The 21,159-nt window shown below is 41.8% G+C and overlaps 2 protein-coding genes across 9 annotated transcripts in view; both read right to left on the bottom strand.

Annotated features, from left to right (window-relative positions):
* The window catches only part of phldb3 (pleckstrin homology-like domain, family B, member 3), a 28,387-nt gene extending 17,567 nt beyond the window's left edge, over positions 1–10,820 (bottom strand). For 3 of the 7 annotated variants that reach the window (XM_030072612.1, XM_030072611.1, XM_030072613.1), the window contains exons 1-4: positions 10,463–10,818; positions 1,659–1,815; positions 1,274–1,384; positions 517–654 (exon numbers count right to left, since the gene is read on the bottom strand). In XM_030072612.1, coding sequence (XP_029928472.1) covers positions 517–654; positions 1,274–1,384; positions 1,659–1,805 — 396 coding nt within the window. In that variant the 5' untranslated portion in view covers positions 1,806–1,815; positions 10,463–10,818. Of the gene's footprint in view, positions 1–516; positions 655–1,273; positions 1,385–1,658; positions 1,816–10,460 lie in introns of all 7 variants that reach the window. The other 4 variants (XM_030072608.1, XM_030072607.1, XM_030072606.1 and 1 more) reach the window with 4 other exon arrangements.
* A 3,001-nt stretch (positions 10,821–13,821) lies between these two features.
* Positions 13,822–19,569, bottom strand: ethe1 (ETHE1 persulfide dioxygenase). 2 transcript variants are annotated; one of them, XM_030072615.1, is made up of 8 exons: positions 19,257–19,569; positions 18,807–19,162; positions 17,467–17,611; positions 16,562–16,710; positions 16,128–16,257; positions 15,837–15,926; positions 14,458–14,574; positions 13,822–14,219 (listed from the first exon to the last, which is right to left on the bottom strand). In XM_030072615.1, the coding sequence occupies exons 2-8, from the start codon at positions 18,993–18,995 to the stop codon at positions 14,173–14,175; spliced, it is 867 nt and encodes a 288-aa protein (XP_029928475.1). In that variant the 5' UTR covers positions 18,996–19,162; positions 19,257–19,569; the 3' UTR covers positions 13,822–14,172. The 2 variants fall into 2 exon arrangements, with proteins under 2 accessions (XP_029928475.1, XP_029928474.1); XM_030072614.1 differs by having other exon boundaries at positions 18,807–19,569.
* Positions 19,570–21,159: the final 1,590 nt, after the last annotated feature.

The raw sequence follows: 21,159 nt of genomic DNA, 5'->3' as shown, positions 1-21,159 counted from the left end.
TGTGTAACTAAAATAAATCGACCGGACCAGTGTTTATTAATCTGGCTGACACCTATTTCTAATAGGTTGATCCTACACAGGGCAGCATGTGTGCGCTCTGGAACAGCTCAAAATGTGTGAATAAAAATGTACTTTCTACATTCCATCCACTTATCACATATACTGTTGTTTATAATGATTTTAGGCACCAAGGGAAACTGTGGGAACAGGATAATGTGTATCTGCTATCAGCACTACACCATGGACAAGCCTGTGCTACACCGAGTGTGGGGGAAAACTCAGTCCACATGCTGAACAGTTTAAATTCTTTATGTTTCATTAACTCAGGTTAGTGTTTATTGTCTTGAAGAAGGAAATTCTGCTGACCATGAACCATTACAACAAAAGTACAAAATCATGACATACATAAAAAAAAATATATAAAAACACTATCAGATGCAAAACATCCACAGCTGCACCCCATTAAAAAACAAAAGGTTGTAAACGTTACATTAAAGTGCATGCAGTGTCTCTCACCTTGTGTCTGTCGGCGTGTCTGTGCTTCTCGCTCTGTCTCGCCTCCTCCTGCAGCGCCTGCAGCTGCTGGGTCTGTCTGTGCAGCTGGCTCCTCTCCACCTGCAGCTCGCCCTGCAGCAGGGCTATCTCCAGCTGCAGCTGAGAGGACAGCAGACGGCGCAGAGGTGAATCATGCTGACCAAAGCTTGAGCAACAAGCTTGAGATATGCATTCCTGCTCTCTGAGTGTTTTCAGGTTTCGAAAGGTCTGCTAGATTGAAACATGCAGACTTCAGCAAAGACATCTTACAGTGATGTGGACGTGTAGTAAAACATTTGCCTGTATATGTTATTGATCTCAGTGTAAGTCTATAAACTGACACTGAAGGTGGCAAACATATGACAAAAGTTGATTTGGTTTATCAGGACGACCCACAACCTGGATCTACTTTTTCATTCAGTTATATCTATCAAATTCAGTAGTCAGTGTTTAAAAAAAATAGACCACGACTTCCTTATGCAATACTCTTTCAGTTTTGCTTCTAACTCACTTCATATTTTAGTTACAACTGTGTAGCTGTTTTGAAAGAGCTTATATAAAGGCAAATATTTGAGTAAAATTACGTACGGCTTTGAGTTCAGGTGCGACAGGTTTATCTTATTTAAAGAATTCAGAGAAAGATACTAAAGAGGTCCTGAAGCCAAACTGACCTGTTGTGGTGATTTGATTTTGATTAGATGTGACAGAACAATTAGAGGTTGAATCAGCATCTCCTCACCTCAATCTTTAGCTCCTCCTTCTGCTGGTCGATCTCTGTGATTCGCTGTTGGAGCATGGAAGGCGACGGCAGGATCCTCACTGAGCCAACCTCCAGTTTTTTACAGCAGGACTGGGAGAAAGGAGAGAAACAGAAGGCAGCTTTACCGCACGTAGGCCTAAGGGCAGACATTTTAATCAACGGAGAAAGAAAAAATGATGTGTTGGTTCAGTTTCGTGGAGTTTTGAGTTCCCTGTCCTGCTTGGCCTGCACACAGGAGCTCCGTAAGCTAATTTCATGTGTCAGCGCCAGGTTGTTTGACATAAAAGCGCCTGGAAAATGACTTCAACCCCATCATAAACAGCCTCACCTGACAGCAGTTAAAGAGGGGACGGCCATCACTTACCTTCTCACTCTCTGTGCTGCTACTCTCTGTGTCTGATTCCGCCCCCGAGGAGGCGGGACTTCGCTCTCCAGCCAATCGGGTGATCCACGGCGTCCGCAGCCCTTGTTCCCACTGGCTCCTGGGGCAGTCCATGTTGTGTCGAGGCATTTCTGAGTCGAAGAGAGGAAGCGGTTAATTAGAGGTGCAGCGCTGGGGGACCTCACTGACTTGACTTTTCTGAATATTGCAGTAATCTAATCTGCTGCACGGTTGAAGGCATATGAAGGATCAGGTGCCAGCTCACGGAGGGGATAACACACTTGAGTAATAAGCTATACTGCGTAAGCGCTTACAAGTGCAGAAATCCCCTTTAACTTACAGAAAACAGTAGTTGAGATGGAGAAACCACCTCTCAGTGAAGAGGAAGTAATCGTGAAAGAGACTAGAAAATAGCAGGATGTGGGTGGTGGTTTTGCGGTTCTATCTCAGGGTCTGTCTTAGCTAAGGTCTTTCTTTGGTGTACGGACAGAAGCTTGGTAAATAATAGCCTTTGTGCTGGCGGCTTTTGAAGTGCATCACAGTGGGACAGCATGTGAATGGAACTGGACCAATCAATGCAATACTACAGGGAGACACTGGCCACAAAACTGCACGAACCCACCAAAATACACTTTGATGTGCTGCGGTGCTATAATTGCTTTTACATGTCGCATTCATGCACTTTGACCCAAACAAATCTCATTATGCCGTGTTTGCATAGATCCACCTCAAAGTGCCTTACAAGTGGCTGCTGCTACATTTCAAGCTGCAGACCTTTGTCATCCCCATCTCATTTTGCCCTTTACCACCCAGCTGTCTCATTTCTCTCTCACAAAAACATGCATGCGAGCACAAAGCACGGCATGCATGTGCATGTACACTCACATGTACGTGCACACACACACACACCAAAGCCAAAATGCTCTTGTGGGAAAATATTCTTGATTCCTTTGTCAAAGCCATTCCCACCCTCTCCTCCTCCCTCCCCGTGTGTCCAGGCCTTATTAGGCTACAGGGCATGCAGGAGGAGCAGGAGCACAGAGATAAATATACAACTCAGATATGAGTGAGGGCTTCCAAACAACGACTGGCACACTGACACTGAGAGAGAGAGAGGGGTGGAGGAGGGTGCCTGTAAGACAGACTGACAGAGAGAGAGAGAGGGGGAGGAAGTGGGATCTAAAATGTCAGAGACCGGTATCATATTTCTACTGGGACACCCGATGTGCAGAGTGCAACTTCACAGAGATAAAACATGGACATAAAACATTATAATGCTCGCACAGGAAGCATGCTCACATCGTCTCCACGTAACAATACAATTTCCAGGAAACATGACAACTTTCAGTAAAAAATCTGGTCCAAATTTCCCACTTTTTGGGTGAACATCAATACTCACAAACTTCGGTCTATGTGGGAGACTTAGTCTGACCAGCACTTCACATAATAAACACCTTGATAAAAGACTAAAATGATTAATCAATTCCTAAAATGACAAACAATTAATTTTCTCTCCATCTCTTTGATTCCAAGGAGTACACTAAAGTCTCAGCAGGGTGTATAATTCACAGGTCTGCACAGAGCAGAATCAAGCTGATACATATTCAGATGTGGAAGATCCATTTAAAGAGACAGGCCCGTAGAAACTAGAGCTGCAACAATTAGTCGAATAATCGATTAGTTGCCAAGTACCAAATTAATCAAAACGATTAAGCGTTTTGAATCATTTTCAAGAAGAAGATTTCTAAATTCTCTGATTCCAGCTTCTCAAATGTGAATATTATCTGGTCTCTTTAGTCGTCTATGACAGGAAATTAAATATCTTTGGGTTGTGGATTGACGGATTAATCAAGAATGAAAATAATCGCTAGTTGCGGCTCTAATAGAAACATACCATTCCAAGTGTATTTCAGTAAGGAGCCAGGACAAAGGGAGGCCGGGGAGGAGGAGAAGGAGAAAGCAGCACATCTAGCCGGCAGGAGCATGTAGCCAGAACAGCAGGAACCACAGGGACGAACGAGGCGCTGAGCGCTGAAGCCGACCGCCTCGTTTGAAGTGCGGAACATGAGTGGCACTTGTTTGGATCAGCTGAAGATCAGCTGATGAGGCATGCATGACTTACATGTCCTGCATGCACTACTTCTAAGCACAAATGCAAAAGTCTGCGTTTAATATCAAACGTTTTCACAGTGACCGTCCACAGGATGCAGTAGCCTCTTGCTGTGGAAATACACAGCAACGACCACGAGGTGAAAATGCTGAGCCGCAGCCGAAGCGCTTCAACTGGGAAATATGTTTGACCAATCAAGATTTCTCAGGCGCAGTACATGACACCATCCACGGCAAAAAATATCCACCTTCACTAAACATTTAGTAACAGTCTTACAATATGTTTCCTTCAAATGCATCAAGCGTCTGCCATATGGGTTGAGAATTTCAGATTTACCAAAGCAAATCAACTTGTTTTGAGAATATTCTTGACACTATTTGGAGAGATCTGCCTTAATTTTCTATATTACCACTTGTATGGAAAAAGCTGCTTTTTGCACTATGCGGTGTAGTAAATTGCAAACCGTGCTGTATGGCTTTACGCTTTCTAATAAACACAGTGAACTTCCAGTGAAAACAGAGCAGTCAGAGCTTCTCCTGCGCCAAAACTGACTGAGTTTCATTATTACCCAAACAGACGTCAGCAGAGGTGTTTGCCATCTGACCTCTAGCTAAAGTCCAGTCCAGATACACTATCAACACCGGACCTGAGCGAGAGGCATGCAGGAGTAAAGTCCATGCTTTCATGTCAACACAGTGGTTCGTCACATGCAACAAACAAAAGGCTAAACAAACACAATGAACTGACGAGAGAGAGGGAGTTAGACAGAGAGAGGGCATTAAAGGAGGATAAAAAGGAGACGCAGAAAGAGAAAAGAGGGCAAAGTAGTGAAACAAAGATTGAAAGGGAGATTAAAGAAGAAAACGCTGCCTAAAATAATTAGTCTTGATTGCAGGGGAGGGGATCGGCCCAAGAGATTAGGAGAGGGAACAAACAGAGCCGCTGTTCAAATCAGAAGTGTGCGTGTGTGTTATATAATTCCCACCAAGAGGTGACACAACACATAACCCTCATCTCCCAGGCTGCTGGGATGACGACTAGAAGACTCACTCTGTATAACACTCTGCAGAGCTAATCATCCACTGCAACTCAGCTGTAACCATCCACAGCTGACTCACCGTAACACTCACACACACGGAGTCAGACTAATGTGTGAGAGTATGAATCAGCACATAAGGTAGGGGGGTGTGAGCGAAGGAGTGAAAGAATGCCAGTCCGTGTCACATTATCTCACCATGTGCTCAAAATCAGCAAAGTCCAAGCACATGCTGGGCCGCTCAGTGAGTCCCGCTGTGACCTTTCAGTGATCCCCATCCATCGCACCGCAGTTTGATCTCACCTCCTCCAGCAGGAAGTCAGGCAAAAACACATGCAGGCTGCTGCATGACAAAATCCCTCCTCACTCCTGGTATCATATTGCACGCTCGACTGTGTTTCATGTTGAGTTTGTTGACTTTGTCCGTGTCAGCCACCACATAATCGGCAAGTCCGGAAATCCTCAAGAGGGAGCAAAATATACACAAGATGATCGCTGGACCGTATCGATCAGTTTATGGGCAAATAAGTCAACGTTTCCATTCCACTGCTTTATCAGTCTGTTGGTAATGTGTTTACTGATCTCAAATAGTAGAAACCCCCATTTTGCAGTCAGTTTACCCATCGAGTGCTCACACAGTGGAAAATGTGGTCTTGAACATTTCACAAGCTTCCATCTTATTAAATGATGTGATTATAGCTGGGATGTTGACTAAATAATAATTTTGAAGCGTCTTCTGGCTATAATTTTGAATGTGCGCAGATGCTGAACAGGAATGGCACAAGACAATTCAATGCGTGTGATGTGATAAAGTTCAAATGAAGTTTAAGTTCAATGACAACAAAGAATGTAGTTTGTTGGTTTCTTATATAAAGAGAAATAATGTGTTGTTATTTACCTGACATGTTTCGACTGACAAAGCCTTCTATCTTCATCAGAGGTGTTGCTGATGAAGACTGAAGGCTTTGGCAGTCGAATCATGTCAGGTAAACAACAACACCTCATATGTCTGTTAGAAATCAAGAAACGAAATGAAAAAAAAAAAAAAATCAGACAAAATGAATCTCATCAGTCAACAACAAAGTGCAATGAAGCAATTGCAATGAAATGCAGCAAATGGGCGATCGTGCTTCATTTTTTTGGCCCCACAATATGCTATGTATTGCCATATTTTTGTACTGTGATATACTCCTTCCTTAATGCTGAACAGCCTGTTTGATATATGGTAAGTATCGGGTGAAAACCACACATTGTCAAACTGTGAACTGTTACAAAAACAAACAACTTTGTTTTCAGCTCGACGGGCCACCATACATTCTTCTAGCTCTGAAAGGATTTTGTAAACTAAGTCTAGGAGTGGTATAGATTTCTCAACCCATAGAGGACCGTGTAATCCCAAATCACATGTAAGTCAAGTGCTGCTGTATGTACAGTCTATATATTGTGCATCTTGTACTGTCCTTCTGCATTAAATGTAAAGTCCTGATGTCCTTGCAGTGTGTGTAAGTAAACCGTGAAACTCCTGGAGCTGGCAACCACTGCCAACACGACACACTCCTGTATATTTTTACCATTTGCCAAATAAAGTGATTCTAATATTATGAATGAGAAGCAGCCTTATATTTCCCCAATGACAGCAACACACGTGGTGGCATTTTGAAAACACCTCATCCCCTGTCAGGAGCCCTCGCTGATGAAAGGCGAAAAAGAAAAAGTGGGGATGAGCATTGTTCCACACAAAACCATACGGTCAACAACATACAGGACAAAAGAGTGCTAACTGTGGCACGCTGTGTGCGGCTGTGAATGCTGAGGGGAGCCTGCCGCTATGTGCGCAATGCAAGGGCAGCCTGGGTGCTACAGGGAAAACGCGTCACACATGGGGCACGTGAGCACAACTGGCCTCTCTGCATGTGTGTGTGTGTGTGTGTGTGTGTGTGTGTCTAGGTTGGGGTGAGGTGGGGAAGGTGGATGAGGGGGGGCAATCCCAAATTAATCCAGGGAGGTCACTTGCAAATGCATAACATAGCGGGCCTCGTTCACACTGGTTTATACATAGACTGGATATTAAAAGCGTGTTACTGGAACAGGAGTCAAAAATTAATGTCAGCAATCGTGTGTAATTATTTTTAAATAGACGTCTAACTGCATTGTCAGAAATCAATTGCAATACTGTAGATCCATAACGGTCAAATAAATGTGCTTTAGATGCTAGTTTGTGGGAGATGATCATTACTAATCACTCTTTATCATGAATTCAGACAATAGCATTTTGTATCACGATACATTAATGCTGTTATTTCATCATGTCATACGATTCAACAGAAATATGTTAAAGAATAATACGGAGTTATGTCCAGATTCTGAATGTTCAAGGAATCCAAGTTCATGAATTGGCTGAGAATGGGCAGGAATTATTTTGTCAACTGGATGAACAGTAAGTAAGCTGACGCCGACTTTGACAGGGGGCTAATCTCCGGGTGTTTGTGTGCATTGTGCACTGTAAACAGAGGACCGGGGACGTGTCCTAGCCCTGTAGGCGGACGCAGAATTTTGGCAACATAAAGGACACACTGACTTCGCTGCACTGCATTTTAGATTTTAATAAAATAAGAAAGGCCCTGAGCAGGAAGAACCTCTGATTCCAGATGCTGAATAGCAGCAGAAACAAAAGACGAGATTGAAACATGACTCTGAAACTCGGCTCAGTCTGTAAAGCACAAAACAAAACAAAACAAAACAAGATGACAGATAATTCCTCAGATCCTCTCAGAGCTTTATTAAACTGTGGTCACAGACGATCACACTGACCACAGCACATATATTCACTGTATTGGGCTACCAAGTGCTGAATTGTTCTGACCAGAGTGGCATGCAACAACATTAGTTTGGCATTATTTCTATTAGCATGGATAACTCTTATGCCAGGCACCCAAAGCAGTAATGATTCTTTTGTTAAGTGGCTGTTTCTCATCTGCAGAAGGCATAAAGATCAAAACCAGTTTTTAAGCCAAGTGAACTGGTAGGACAAGTCACATTTTTTTACAGGCCACAATTACAGCCTGCTGCTTCAATCAAACAGACCAATCTCCAGTCTTTTAGTCTCTTGATTCAATAACTGGCTTCACATCATAACATCAGCGACTCAAGTACACAATGTTTCCAGAAAAAAAAGAAGACTTTTATTCTGTTTTCACTGGCAAAATGGGAAAATGTACACACAGATACAGACTGTGGACTGTGGACAGTTTTTGCTGCTTGCACAGGCATTGCTGCATCCAAAGGGGGATTGTTCAAAAGCAAACAAACAAAAAAGTTCAAGTTGAAAGGCATGGCCTGGTAAACCACTCACTGAAAAACACTGGAGATTCATGTTGCAATACACCAGTTTGCTTCTACCAGATGACCTTAAAATAGCAGCGTTAGTGCACAATAGATACAGAATACGTGCATGACAGTGGCAATGGCTTCTACTCAATATACATGTGAATAAATGACTGTATGTGTGTGTATGCAAGTTAAATCTGCATACAAATGTTTGATTGCTTATGTTTCTGTGCAACCTCTTCCTCAAAAGAGATTTTCATAGACCTATCTTGACTTGTCGTCAAATATCACATCGACATCGGACAGATCGAACGCTCTGTAGGACCAGGTGACCTCAACACCATCTGCACGCGGCTACGATTGGTCCAGAGCTGAGCTGCAGGAAGCTGTCACCACAATATTAGCCTGTGAGCAGGAAGAGCAGGTGACAGGCCAGTTCTGACGGCTGCCCGATTGTCAGTGTGGGCCAGTAAGAAAAAGTTAAACACACAGATGCATGTGCATAGTGAGCAGTACACACACACACAGTTTAACTCTATACTTTAGTTTGCAATGAGCCAATCGGCCTGCATTCTGTATCAAATATTTTATTAACTGATGATGAAACCAACCACTAAAGGGAAAATCAGCCTAAAGCACTGCAGCAGTCTTAAGAAAATAAGCTATGATGTTGCTTGGTGGTGTATTCGTCTTTCCCCTACGGATTACTGGCCAAATTTACACAACATGACACCACATTAACATGTTTCGACAACAGCTACAATGGAGTGGGAGCCATCTAAAACAACCGGTTTTAGTGTCAACTCCTGAAAACCAAAGAGGTTTTTTCTAGACTCAACATTTTATATTAATTCTTAACTATTGCAGGAGGAAATCTATTTTCTCCACAGACAGTAGCCTCAGTGGACTATAATGCACTGGAACCACAGGAGTTTGAGAACTGTCGCTTGTTCTTGACCGAAAAAAAAAAAAAAAAATGACTTTTGCTCAGATATTGCACAGCACTATCACTTGTGCTGAATGACTCAAGCTCACACCTGTATGTTGTGAAAAAGGCATTCTGGGAAATGTAGGACTCACCCTCTGCAGCAGAAGTAAACAAAGCAGGCTGAGGTGACAGAGAAGTAAACAACAGCACTTAACACATCACAACAACACACTCAACATCACAGACATCGAATAGTCTAAGAGTATTTCAGCTATTTTCCCCTTAAGCCACACTTACTTCAAACTAAACCACAGGCGTAAGCTTTAGCTAGGCTTGCATAAAGCAAATCTCTTTGGTAGAAATTATTACATAAGCCTGAATGCACAGATGCAGGAATATTGTGAGGAATGTTCTCAAAGAAGCCACCGCTTATTTCTCAGCCGGCGGTGTAACTACTGCGGGCATTAGGACTGGTTCAACTGCACTGACGGAGATTCCTTTGGCCTGAGCGAATCTCTGGGAACTGTGATGCAAGAGAAGAATGATCCATTAATGACAGCCTGGGACGAAGGGCTCAGACACAGATTTGTCCATGCCGGTCAAAACAAGGCGTGTGTGAGAAAGAATAAGCAAAACGCAGGACCTCCCAGCTCCCCAGACGGCGACCCTTCCCGAGGCAATCTTTATTTCTCTCAGCTTACACTCCCACCCTGCCTGTTTACCCTCCATGTGCTGATGCAAAGATAGAGGCAAGATATCACAGGCACATTGTAAACAAAAGGGAATTCATGTAAACAGAGTTTTTTTGTCATGGGATATGTGGTTTGATGACTCCTGGCTGAGAAATAACTGCTAGGCACAGAGAGGAGGGAGAGACACTGCAACTATTTTCACAGATAAGCAATGAAAAATCCTCATTATGTAGGCTTGTATTTAGGGCAAAGGGCAGGACTAATCAGAATGACTCAAAGGTGGGCATGTACACATCAAGTAACAACAAGCCATGCTTGCAGTGAAATCACTGTTCATATCAAATAATAGGCAGTGACTGCACTAGTCAAGTGTCTCCTCACATCATAAAGACATAGGTCTATTAATTTCTCTCTGTTATAAGTAGGTCTGATATAACAGCTGCATATGGATTAAAAAAAGGTTGACTGTATTCATAAGGTTAATGTGTTGCAGTCTTTTAATAGGGAGTGACAAATTTATCCCATGCTAAGATCCCATAAATACACAGGAAGAAAGATTTGAATATATTTTATCCCAAGTTTCTGGATATATGGAAGCTGGGGAGGTAAAAAAAAACTCACTGTACTGACGTGCATTGGGTGCGATAACAAATAAAGTGAACTAATTTCTAAACAAAGCGACAGCTCTTACCGCGTAAACGTGCTTTGAAGCTCAAAGAGAAGTGATGTAGTTCCTCCGCCTCATAACATAGTGCTGCACAGCCGGACGAAACAACAAAGTGAATGGAAAATAAGTTCACTTCAGCGAACTTTACGCAGCGCTTTCACTTTCAGAAACAACTCCGGTCGCCAAAAGTCGCTTTGAGCGCTCCAGCTCCTGTCTGCTGGGGGGCTGACAGTCAGTCCCACAGGTTTTTCTGTCTCGGTTTTTTTGATACCTTTATCTTCGTCTGGTTTGATTGAATCCCTCTCTATCGCCTCCCAGGAAAGTGACAGATGACTGTGAGCTGCCTGTCGGCGTCAACAGGTGAAACTGAGCGCATGTATGAGGGCGAGGGAGGCGGGAACTAAGCAACTAAAAAAAAAAAAAAAAAAAAAAAAAAAAAAAGTTTTGTGCGTGGTGGTGTGGAAAGTCCTGCGCTCGAAACTTCACCGCCGGTTGAGAGGAGAGTCCCGTTCAAGTCCCGCACCCAGGCGGCATTTCTATTCTGGGAACTGCCAGGACTTTCTCATCAGGCAGTTTATTGTTGTAAGAGAAGTGAGAGCCGCTGCTGCACAGAGTCAAAGCACTGAGGGTACAGATTACACAGACGCTGCAACAACGGCAACTATGTAACGATGTAACTGTAACTGTGTCAACGTTACCGTAATACAAATGGTGATTAAACATCATTAAATACTCTAAAGTCATAATAACCTGATGGCATAGTATAAATAGATAAATAAATAAATAAAAATACTGCTACTGTAACTACTACTACCATTACTAATACTACTAAGAACATTATTATTATTATTAGTAGTAGTAGTAGTAGTAGTAGTAGTAGTAGTAGTAGTAGCAGTAGTAGTAGTAGTAGTAGTAGAAGTAGTAGTAGTAGTAGTGTTACATTTTTTTTTTTTTTTTTTAAACAATAACCTGAGAATTTTAGGGACAACATAGTAAAAATAAATATATAAATTACAGTAATTAAAATACTGCTACTATTACTACTATATATCAAATAATAATAATAATAATAATTAGTAGTAGTAGTAGTACTAGTACTAGTATCATCATCACAATTATTATTGTCACTAGTAGTATTAGTATTATTATTTTTTTAAAGCAATTTTTAATAATGATTAATAAAATATTAAGACCCCAAAAGTCACTATGAAGTCACCATTTGGTCACGTTGAGACAATGTAAGTTCCCCATTAGAAGATTATTGTGATAAAATAGGGAATGAAAAATGCCATAAAACATGTGGGTTAAGTATAAATTTAGTGTTGAGTACTGGAGACACATTTTAAGTCCCTATGGGAATATTAGTGATCCCTTAAACGATTAACGAATTAATGAATTCACTATAAATTCAGTGTTACTACACTGTGTATCCCCATGGAAACATAAAACAGTATGGGGTAAATGTAAACTTGCTGTTGAGTGTTTCAGTACAGATACACTTTAAGTCCCTGTAAGAATATAGTACCCTTATTTTAAGAGGTTAAACATGTCATTAATTAGTATAAAATCACTACAAGCCCACTACAGGGTATCACAGACTCACTATACATCCATAAAGGAATGTTGTACAATTTAAGAAAAATACCATCAGGCAATAAGATCACTGTAAACACACTCCTGAGCACCACATACACACTTTAAGTCCCTATAGGAGTATTATATAGTGAGTTTTCCTTAGGGACTGCAAGGCTGGAGCCACTCTCCACTCCACAGGCTTTATCACCCTGGCCGGCCTCTTTACAGCTCTTTCTGAATGAGCTGATAGCGTAATAGATCCTCTCCGGTGACATGTGGCTGGGGCGACAGAGAATGGGCGGCAGGTTCAGGGTGGCACGGTGTAAGTGGGCAGAGGGACAGACTGAAAGAGGGACAGCAGATGGGACATAACTGGGGGAAAAGGACAGCTGGCACCTCTGCTTCTCAAAGGCAGAAAAGAGACAGAAGAGGGACCCAGAGGCATTTTAAGTGGAGAAAAACCGGGCCGCCAAAGCAACATATCTTCCACTTGATGGCAACAGCGCTCACACGCCTCCTGCTCTGAATGAAAAACAAGGCAGGTGTCTGTCAGTGGGTAGGCTAGGTGAGAACACAGGGGCCGTTCAGTAATGTTGTTTGTCTGAGGTGTTGACAGAGACAGCTGCTAGATGGTGTGTGTGTGTGTGTGTGTGTGTGTGTGTCTCGCTGACAGTGTCAACTTGCATGTGACAGGACAGGATCACTATCTCCCCTTTAGTCTACTCTTTCTTTTATTTGTTTAAAAGATCTACTTAGGGTGTAGTGCCTTTCTGTGTTTTATTAGCTTGCAGACACTTCATTGTCAAACCATCAAAGATAAAATTACCAACAACCAACAAGTACAGCTCAAGGGAATTAAATCAGATAACTTGCAGTATAGTTAGTCAGATTAATTGGCCTTTTATCTTGCCTTTATGCGGTCTGCTACTCATATAATGGAGATTCCTGCCTCACCACAGATATATGGTAAAGTCTATGAAATCTGCAATGAAGTTGTTTTTTTCCATTGGACACTTTGGTTAATCATAATTATCCACAGTAGCTGTTGATCCATCCAAAATAATGGCAGTAGTATGGGTTACAATGGTGTTTTAGTGGCCCATGGTGGTTTAAATGCTGTTTCAGGGGTTGTTACACACTGACAGGAGAAAAAATGTGAGTGGGAAACAGTGAAAATTCTCTGTCATGAAGCTGGGATTCAACTCAAAGTGGTTCAGTCCAAAAGCAAGCACTGAGATTGGCCTTTAAAAGCCTGTATCAGTCCAGTCCTATCTTATGGCATACTATCAAACGGATGAGCAGCTTCAGCAGGGGCATGTGATGGGAGGCAGGACGCTGCAGCTCCACACTGTGATAGTGACTGTTATTTATTTTTTTTAAAAAATGACCCAGTACATTCAGAGGACAGAGGAGCAGAAAACAGTCAAACAAGCAGAGGCACGGCCTTGACATGGTTTTGACTTTCGCAGTGGAAACTTGGCCTTCATGGATTCTGAATGCAAATCAGAGAAGCTTCATTTTCCTGCTATGCAAAAAGGCCACGGCTGGCAACAGTCAGAGTGGTGTGTGTGTGTGTGTGTGTGAGAGAGAGTGTGTGAGAGAGTGTTTGTGCGTAATGCCTTGGCTAGAGAAGTCCGGAATCACTGGAAAGGCCATGTGGAAGAACTCAATTGTCTCAGTCGAGCATTCATGAATACTAAACCAAAGCCTTGAATGGAACATTCCTATTATAGCTTTACTTCTCAAAAACTTCCTCTCCCGCTCTGCAATTCAGAATGATGTAGCCAAGTAAAGACCAAAGACTTCTGTATTTAAATGTGATAAAAATTTATTGCAAAAATAACTTATCATTAGTCATACAGATTACTTTCTTTACGTCTTTCCCTGTGTAGAGTTCTGTAGTAGTCGTGTAAAAATAAACATATAACTGATCGGGTTTCTATTTTCAGCATGATAGTGGTGTCTTCAGTGGGCAAGCCACCAAATGATAATTACAGCTATTAATCAGTCAGATTCAGAGGAGAAACTGTTCAGACATACACACCTTTAAATTTACATTAAATTACAATCAAGTGCTTTTTTTAGTGAATCTTGCTCCGAGGTAAATATGTAAATCTTATTTCATTTTGTTTGCATGTCGATGTGTGATGAAAATCGGCACTCAAACTTCATGGACTCCACAAACCAGATTGGCAGGCACTGCAATATCTGCCAGGGAAGAACAGAGACAAACTCTTAACAAGCTGAATTGTTCCAAGTTAGTAAATTCATGCAAATGAATGCGAGGGAAGATGTGAATGCACAGAAATATTTCCACGCTGTCTAACATTAATATGAATACACTGTAAAGGAGTATTCAAAAACAATAGTACGCCTCTGCGATGAGTTAACTGTTCTTTAGCCAAGCACGGATATTACAGGACAGAGCTTCATATGACTGTGATACCTATCTTAGCAGGCTTGGGGAGATTAAGATTTTCCATGATTTCCACAAACTCCTCAAGGCTTTTGGTCAAGCGTGGGTTAAACCTGCGCTCCTCACCAACCGTAGACACCATCTGACCTGATGCACAGGGAGAGATGGCAGCATAATTTATATCCCCCCGAGTCCTCAAGCACACCATGTCCTGGTACGTTTATATTCCTCCTTTACTCTCGATCACCTGATTGGAGCAGGGGCTGCACACTATGACACACAACTTGCTCAGCTACATCTGCCCCTCCTCTTAACCCAGCAGTATAAATTAGACCTTCACTGGACCAGATGTGCAAGACTAGTGATGGAAAAAATTTCCAACATTACCACATCTCCCAATGACTAAAACCTTTAAACCTTTTAAAACCTAAACCTTTTAAAGAATAAAACAGCTGTTGTATTCTATGACACAACAGAAAATAAATATTATGTTTGGTGAATGATTAACTTTTAACTTTTAAACTGACATGATATTCTACTGCACATCCTAAGAATTCCCTGACTTTCCCTGTTTGGAAAAAGACTTTTCAAAGTGCCATGACTTTCCAGAAATTCCAGAAAAGCTTTATTGATCTGTCCATACAGACAGATAACATAGGACGACTCATTTAAAATCATTCACGTCATTTTTTTCTGTACTCCATGAACTCTGCATTTTACTTTGTTTGTTAAAAGCCAGGGAATTCTGCACAAAACCTCTTTCTCTGACTGCAGATTTTGACTGGTGAAGATTTTTTGAACAGTGGTCCCTTGCTCTGGTTCTCTATTTTATTTGGTGGATTATTGCATCCCCAGTCTAATCGTGCTTAATACACGTGCAAATGACACATTTGGTCTTAATGGGTTAAATGTATAGAATGAAAACCAGCAGTACTCAGCATCCCAGGGACAGGAGTAGGGAAAGCACGGCTCCAGCTTATCAAGAAAAAAAAATTCCCATGACAGATCATGCATTGAGTCAGTTTTGATAAATGGTGTAGGCCTATATTAAAGGATGGGAAGATGATGACAAAAGCACTCTGTGCCTCTGGAAATGGGTTGGTCTGATGCATCTGAGTCTGTGGTTTCACTTGTTATTTCAGTGGGATCTTATCACACAGTCTGAACGTTACCTAACCGCCGTCTGCATATGACTAATGTTAACAGAGACAGTGGAACAAGCAAATTTTAAACACCGACATGGGTTTAGAAAAATGGTGATGGTTTAGAAAAATGTTTATTTACATGTGACTGACCAGCCCCTTCAAAACATGTTGCGCTGTCAGTACTTAATCAAATCCAACACATTTTGAAACCAGTAAATCCTTGAGATATGACATAAAAAAATAAAAAAAAACTGAGCAGCCAACCTTTGTAGTCATGTGCTGGGTAGATGAGGCAGTGATCAGGCAGTGTGAAGATCCTCTGATGGACTGATTCATAGAGCCTTTTGGAGCAGCCTGAAAAACAAAAGGAAAGTGTGTGCTGAGCCTGGGCAACACCAACAGATGGCAACACTGCCTCCATGTGTCTATCTAATAGTATTACAAAAACCAAAACCAAAAACATTCACTGTGACTTGGTGATTTCTCAGGAACGACACTGAGTAACCACAAGATATTTGACCCGATAATCAGATCAAGGTGAGAGTGCCGGTTTACCCTGCTGGAAGTCCGTCCTGCCGCAGCCTCGGATGAGCAGAGCGTCGCCGGTGAAGGCCATGCTCTGGTCCCCCATCACCAGAGTCACACACCCATCTGTGTGTCCTGGAGTCTCCCTCACTGACAGATGCTAGAGGCAATGAAAGAGGAAACGTCAAACCGGTCCAAATTCTGCAATCAAGCACTTTTAACCAAAACAACTCCATCTCAAAGAGTTTTACAGAGCCACACACCATGTAGATTCAAAATAAAAGTTGATCAAGAATGTGTCAATACAGTACAATACATATTTGACAATACATGTTTTAAAGATATAGTGTAATGTCCTGCCTGCCTTTCATAAATGCTTATACCTTCAGACATTAGTATATCTAAACTGAGCCACTCTATGGGTCTCTAGGTGTAGTATAATCCACTGAACAGTTGCTCCTTACATGTTTTCCAAAGTTGATCTTGTCTCCGTCAGATAGGTGGACATCTGCAGAGGCACCGCTGAATTTGGAAATGGCGCTTTTCAACCCCGGCAGTCTCTTCTTCATCAGCCCTGTGCTTGTGATGTGGTCTGCATGGCAGTGGGTGTTTACTGCCAAAAACAAGGAGGCAGAAAAGCTAATAAGTACAGTCTTTATTTATTGTTTAACCACAGTACCAAACGGTGGAAAATTGTTTTTCACTGATTTTTCACATGGCGACATTATTATAGAAACAGTTCACCCAAAATGCAAAAAAGGATATTTTCCAACTCACTCCTAGTGTGATCCATCCACCCAGATTGTTGCTGTGTGAATTGGTAGTGTTTCCTGCTGAAGAATACCAGAAAACTGTCTCTGAAGTTCCCAACAAAACTCTCTGTCTGACGGCTGTGGGGTACATCAGGTGTCCATGTCATCGTTTTTTGAAAGAGATGCTGCTGTTGAGTTTTACACATGTAACTATTTGATGGTTTGAGCTTCACACAACAACAGCCACCCAGCTCCATTTTACTGGGGCAAAGGGAGACTGGAAACCTCACCAAATCACACAAGTAACAAAACCTTTTTTTTTTTTTTTTTGTATTTTGTGTGAACTGTTCCTTTAAGTAAAAGTGCCAATACTGCCCTGGTGCATGAATCAAACACTAGTTTATAGGTGAAGGATCAGGTGCAGTGTGTGTGAAAACATAGAGAGTTGTTTGTTTCGGTCAGCGAGGAGGACGGGGCAGAATGACTGCATTTGGCCAATACAAGGTTTATGGTTCAATAGATTTTGTGATAGTGTGCAATTACACAATAAAAACCACACCTCATGGCTGTGCCAGTGGAGGTTTGCTGAATGATCATGGAGTTTGCTAATAGCTAACCTGCCAACTTCAGCCTGACTCCCAGTTCGTCTACGAGCTTCAGATCTCTGTCAAGTGTCTCCAGCACAGGGTCGATGATGATCGCCTCCTTGGTCTGTGTGTCTGCCAGCAGGTAGGTGTACGTGCTGCTCGCTGACTCAAACAGCTGAACAGAGAGGGGGGCGGGGGTGAGGACACAAAGGTGTGTTAGCGTTAGATGCAGATCTGGAATTTCATCATTTTGGAGGCAAGGCCACTTGACCTTTGGTGCTGGCCATCACATAAAACAATGATTTTGGGCCCACTGAAATGATTATGACTGATATGATGATTTTATTGTTAATACATAGTATAACTATCAGTGAAATTTAAAAAAAAATAATTTATTGGCATTTACATTTTAACAATATATATACAAACTCATTTGTCAAAAGTTCATACAGGCTCTGGCTGTTTACATTTTGGGTGGTAATTTACTGGATAAAGTTAAGGTTCAGATTAGGTCAAGATTAGAGTTGGCCTAGGTTGGTTAAGGTTAACATTTGGGAAAGGCTGCAGAGACTGAATGTAGGTGAATCATAAATTCCTCTGCCCCCCCAGGTTAGATGAGAAAGGATGATAATGACCTGAGGCATTTCCTGTACTCTATAATAAAAAAGTGTGTGTGTGTGTGTGTGTGTGTGTGTGTGTGTGTGTGTGGAAAGAGAGAGAGACAGAGTGAGAAATGCTAGGGAGGGCAAGTGTACATTTATTATGTGTGAGTTCCTTGTTTTCAAAGCAGTTTGTTCAAAGTTAACTGTAATCAGATGTTGGGAGTGATTTCACTCTTACCAATAAAATGTATATTCACAGCTTCCTGGATGCTGTTCTGTTGTGTGCAAGTCATAAATCAGAAGTTCTAGGTGAGTTTCATTTGAAATCAAATTAGCCTGTCTGTATGAGGCTGTGAGCCTGGGCAACACATCACAACACACACACACACACACACACACACACACACACACACACACACACACACACACACACACACACACACAGTGCAGCTTAATCCCCCATGCACACAGCCAGGAGCTTTTTGTTACACTGCTGCCAACAGACAACAAATGAAACAAATGAGCCTGCATGCCTTGAATTTCCCAGCACCTCGAAATGCGTGCAGTGCGTTTAGTCAGGATATAAATAACAGAAATGAAACCTGACAGCTCTGACAGGAGTGTATCCCCACTTGACTCACCTCCACTGTTAACTGCATGCAAACATTATGGGACACTGCAGCACCTACATATTATTGTTGATGAAACAGAACTCGGGTTGAAAATGATTATCATCAATAAATAAACAGTTAATAAACACCACCTTACCTGTCTGAAGAGGAGTCTCTCGCCCAGCGCCATCCGGGAGCAGTACGGTCTGCTGCTGGTGTGCACGCCGGGATAGAGGACTCTGCTCCGGGTTGCAGCACAACTCCAAGCCGCTGTCTTTGTGCGGAGGTGAAGCGTGAAGGCCAGAGCTTGTTGCACCGGTTTCGCCCCTTTCACGACTGAACACATGATGACTCGCAGGTTGATAAGCCGAGTCGGCTGTCAGTAAAAGCGTCAGGACCGGTTCAGATATGTGCAACTGGGCAAAAGCAACTCAGACTTTTGAGGCTGCAGCCGCGGAGCCGTGTGTTTCCTGTTACTGCGATTCTTAATGTCAAACTCCTTATGAGGATGTCCTGCCAAGGGGAGATGTGACATTTATTATAACGACCTGCTCAGTCCGTCCCTCGGTGATTTCAAGGCGTTGTTTGGAGGAGGAGAGCCTCTCACCTTGGATTAACCCGCACCAAAAGTAAATTATCATCGCCGTTATCTCCGTACTTCCGGGGTCCGCTCTCACAAAGATACTTGCACAATCTCCATGCAACTCCTCCACGCAATGTTGTGCTTTATGCAAGCGTAAATATATTTTCTTTTGCGCGTAGTGGAAGTATTTAGAGAGCTGCTGACCCCCGAGGTAGGACTCTATAATCTAAGTAACTTTACCTAACTCTTTTATCTTAGCTGCCATAACAAACACGCTTATTGCGTAAATGCGCCGGGGGCTCAAGCGGTGGTGGGCGGTTCATGTTGCTGGCCGACTTCCCAGGGTCCTTTACTGTGCGCGGTGCGCCTGTGCCCGCTGTTTTCTATTGCGGTGCACGCTCAGAATGGTGCGTGCTCACGACAGACGCGCACACGCAAACACAATAATGGTTAGTAGGTCAAATGTGTCCATGTGGCCTACGTGACTGCTGCCTGGCGCTGCAGGCTGATTTTATAGGTGCGTGTTGTGGACGTAAGAAAAATAAGTGACGGTTTAAACTTGGAAACGACAATAAAATCCCGCATTATAATCAAAATTAAAGTAGAAAGTCAATAATTCAACTTGCATCTTCTCACACTCGAGGTTAGGTCCTTACCACATTAATATAATAATGAAGAAGCCTTTTAATATTTAATTTTTTAAAGATTTATCCGGTTGTATGGTTCACAATATTTAAATTTTAATTCAAATTTGAAAATTAAAGGTGCACTATGTGACACTGATCTCTCCTGGTGAAGTGAGGCCTATTTCAGCTTCCAAGAAAGGTGGAATAAGCATTATTTTCCGTTCATGTTTTTTTTCTACTGACTCTGTTAAGTTTCTATTAAGTTTTTCAATTTATTTATTTGAAAAAGGACAATGTACATTTATCAACATTTCAACAAAGGTAAATGTACCAGACTTAGCCAAAAGGCTTGTTTTCACCAACAGTTCACTTGGCTCAAGTTAGGCATCCTAATTTAATAAATGATAACATATACATAACAGTTAAAAGCATACAAAACTGTGGTAAATTATTTTTTTATATTTAATCATAATTGAAAATCCATTGATTGTGGCTTGTAACTTTTCTGTAAAGCTGTGAGTCGGTACTTATAAATAATTTTCAAGGTGTAGATCGTCTCAGTTGGGTGTTTACATGCTAGCATCCCTTTACCAGTCCATTTGTGACTTAATAATGTATTGTTACCATCGTCATCATCTAATTACACCATCAGTGAGCTTTGATATCACATCACAAGTTGATCAAATTTCTCCGAATAGCATGGCCAACTGGCTCGTCAGGAATTTGGATCCAAATAACACTTAAGTGTGGGAAACCAAAAGGCTACTGTGGGACTGAATTTTGCTTTTGAAATCAAGTCTAAGTAATAATTTGTCCACTATATGCTACACAGCCACAACAGACAAGCATAGAAAATTGATGGTGCGTCTTTATTGACTTACGACATTAGACAAATGTTAGATTACAGAGCTAAAATGTTGTGTGACTCATGACTGTCGTGGTCTCCTCCTCTCCTTCTGGTTCATCCAGCTGCAAAAGTGGAAAAGCACAGTGTCTCCATGTATAACAGTTTCATATATCTCTATACCATAATGTCTGAAAAATCTGTAACCACACAGAATAACATCTGCCAATAGAAGCAAAGTAAATCAATTTAGCTTATTTAAGATTTTTTTTTAAATCCAGAAATATAAAAGACTTTCCTCACAGCAAAAAGTTTCCTCACAGGAAAAACAAGGATAAAACAAACCTCTAACACACAACTATTTAATTCACAGAAGGAGAGGCAGTGTTAACCTTCCTGATACTGGGTTTCTTGTTTTCAATATAAAATGGTTCAGATTTCATATTGAAAACAGAAT

The sequence above is a fragment of the Myripristis murdjan genome, chromosome 16 (genome assembly GCF_902150065.1).
Source record: "Myripristis murdjan chromosome 16, fMyrMur1.1, whole genome shotgun sequence".
In the NCBI taxonomy this organism is placed as follows: Eukaryota; Metazoa; Chordata; class Actinopteri; order Holocentriformes; family Holocentridae; genus Myripristis; species Myripristis murdjan.
Note: the sequence above shows the minus strand (reverse complement) of the source record. Positions and strands in the feature narration are given on the sequence as shown.

Coding starts and splice junctions, on each gene's coding strand:
- ethe1 (XM_030072614.1), bottom strand. CDS start 18,995: ATGTGTTCAGTCGTGAAAGGGGCGAAACCGGTGCAACAAGCTCTGGCC. Junction 16,711..17,466: donor AGTCAGGCTGAAGTTGGCAG/GTTAGCTATTAG, acceptor TGTTTTTGGCAG/TAAACACCCACTGCCATGCA. Junction 15,927..16,127: donor CAGGACGGACTTCCAGCAGG/GTAAACCGGCAC, acceptor TTTGTTTTTCAG/GCTGCTCCAAAAGGCTCTAT.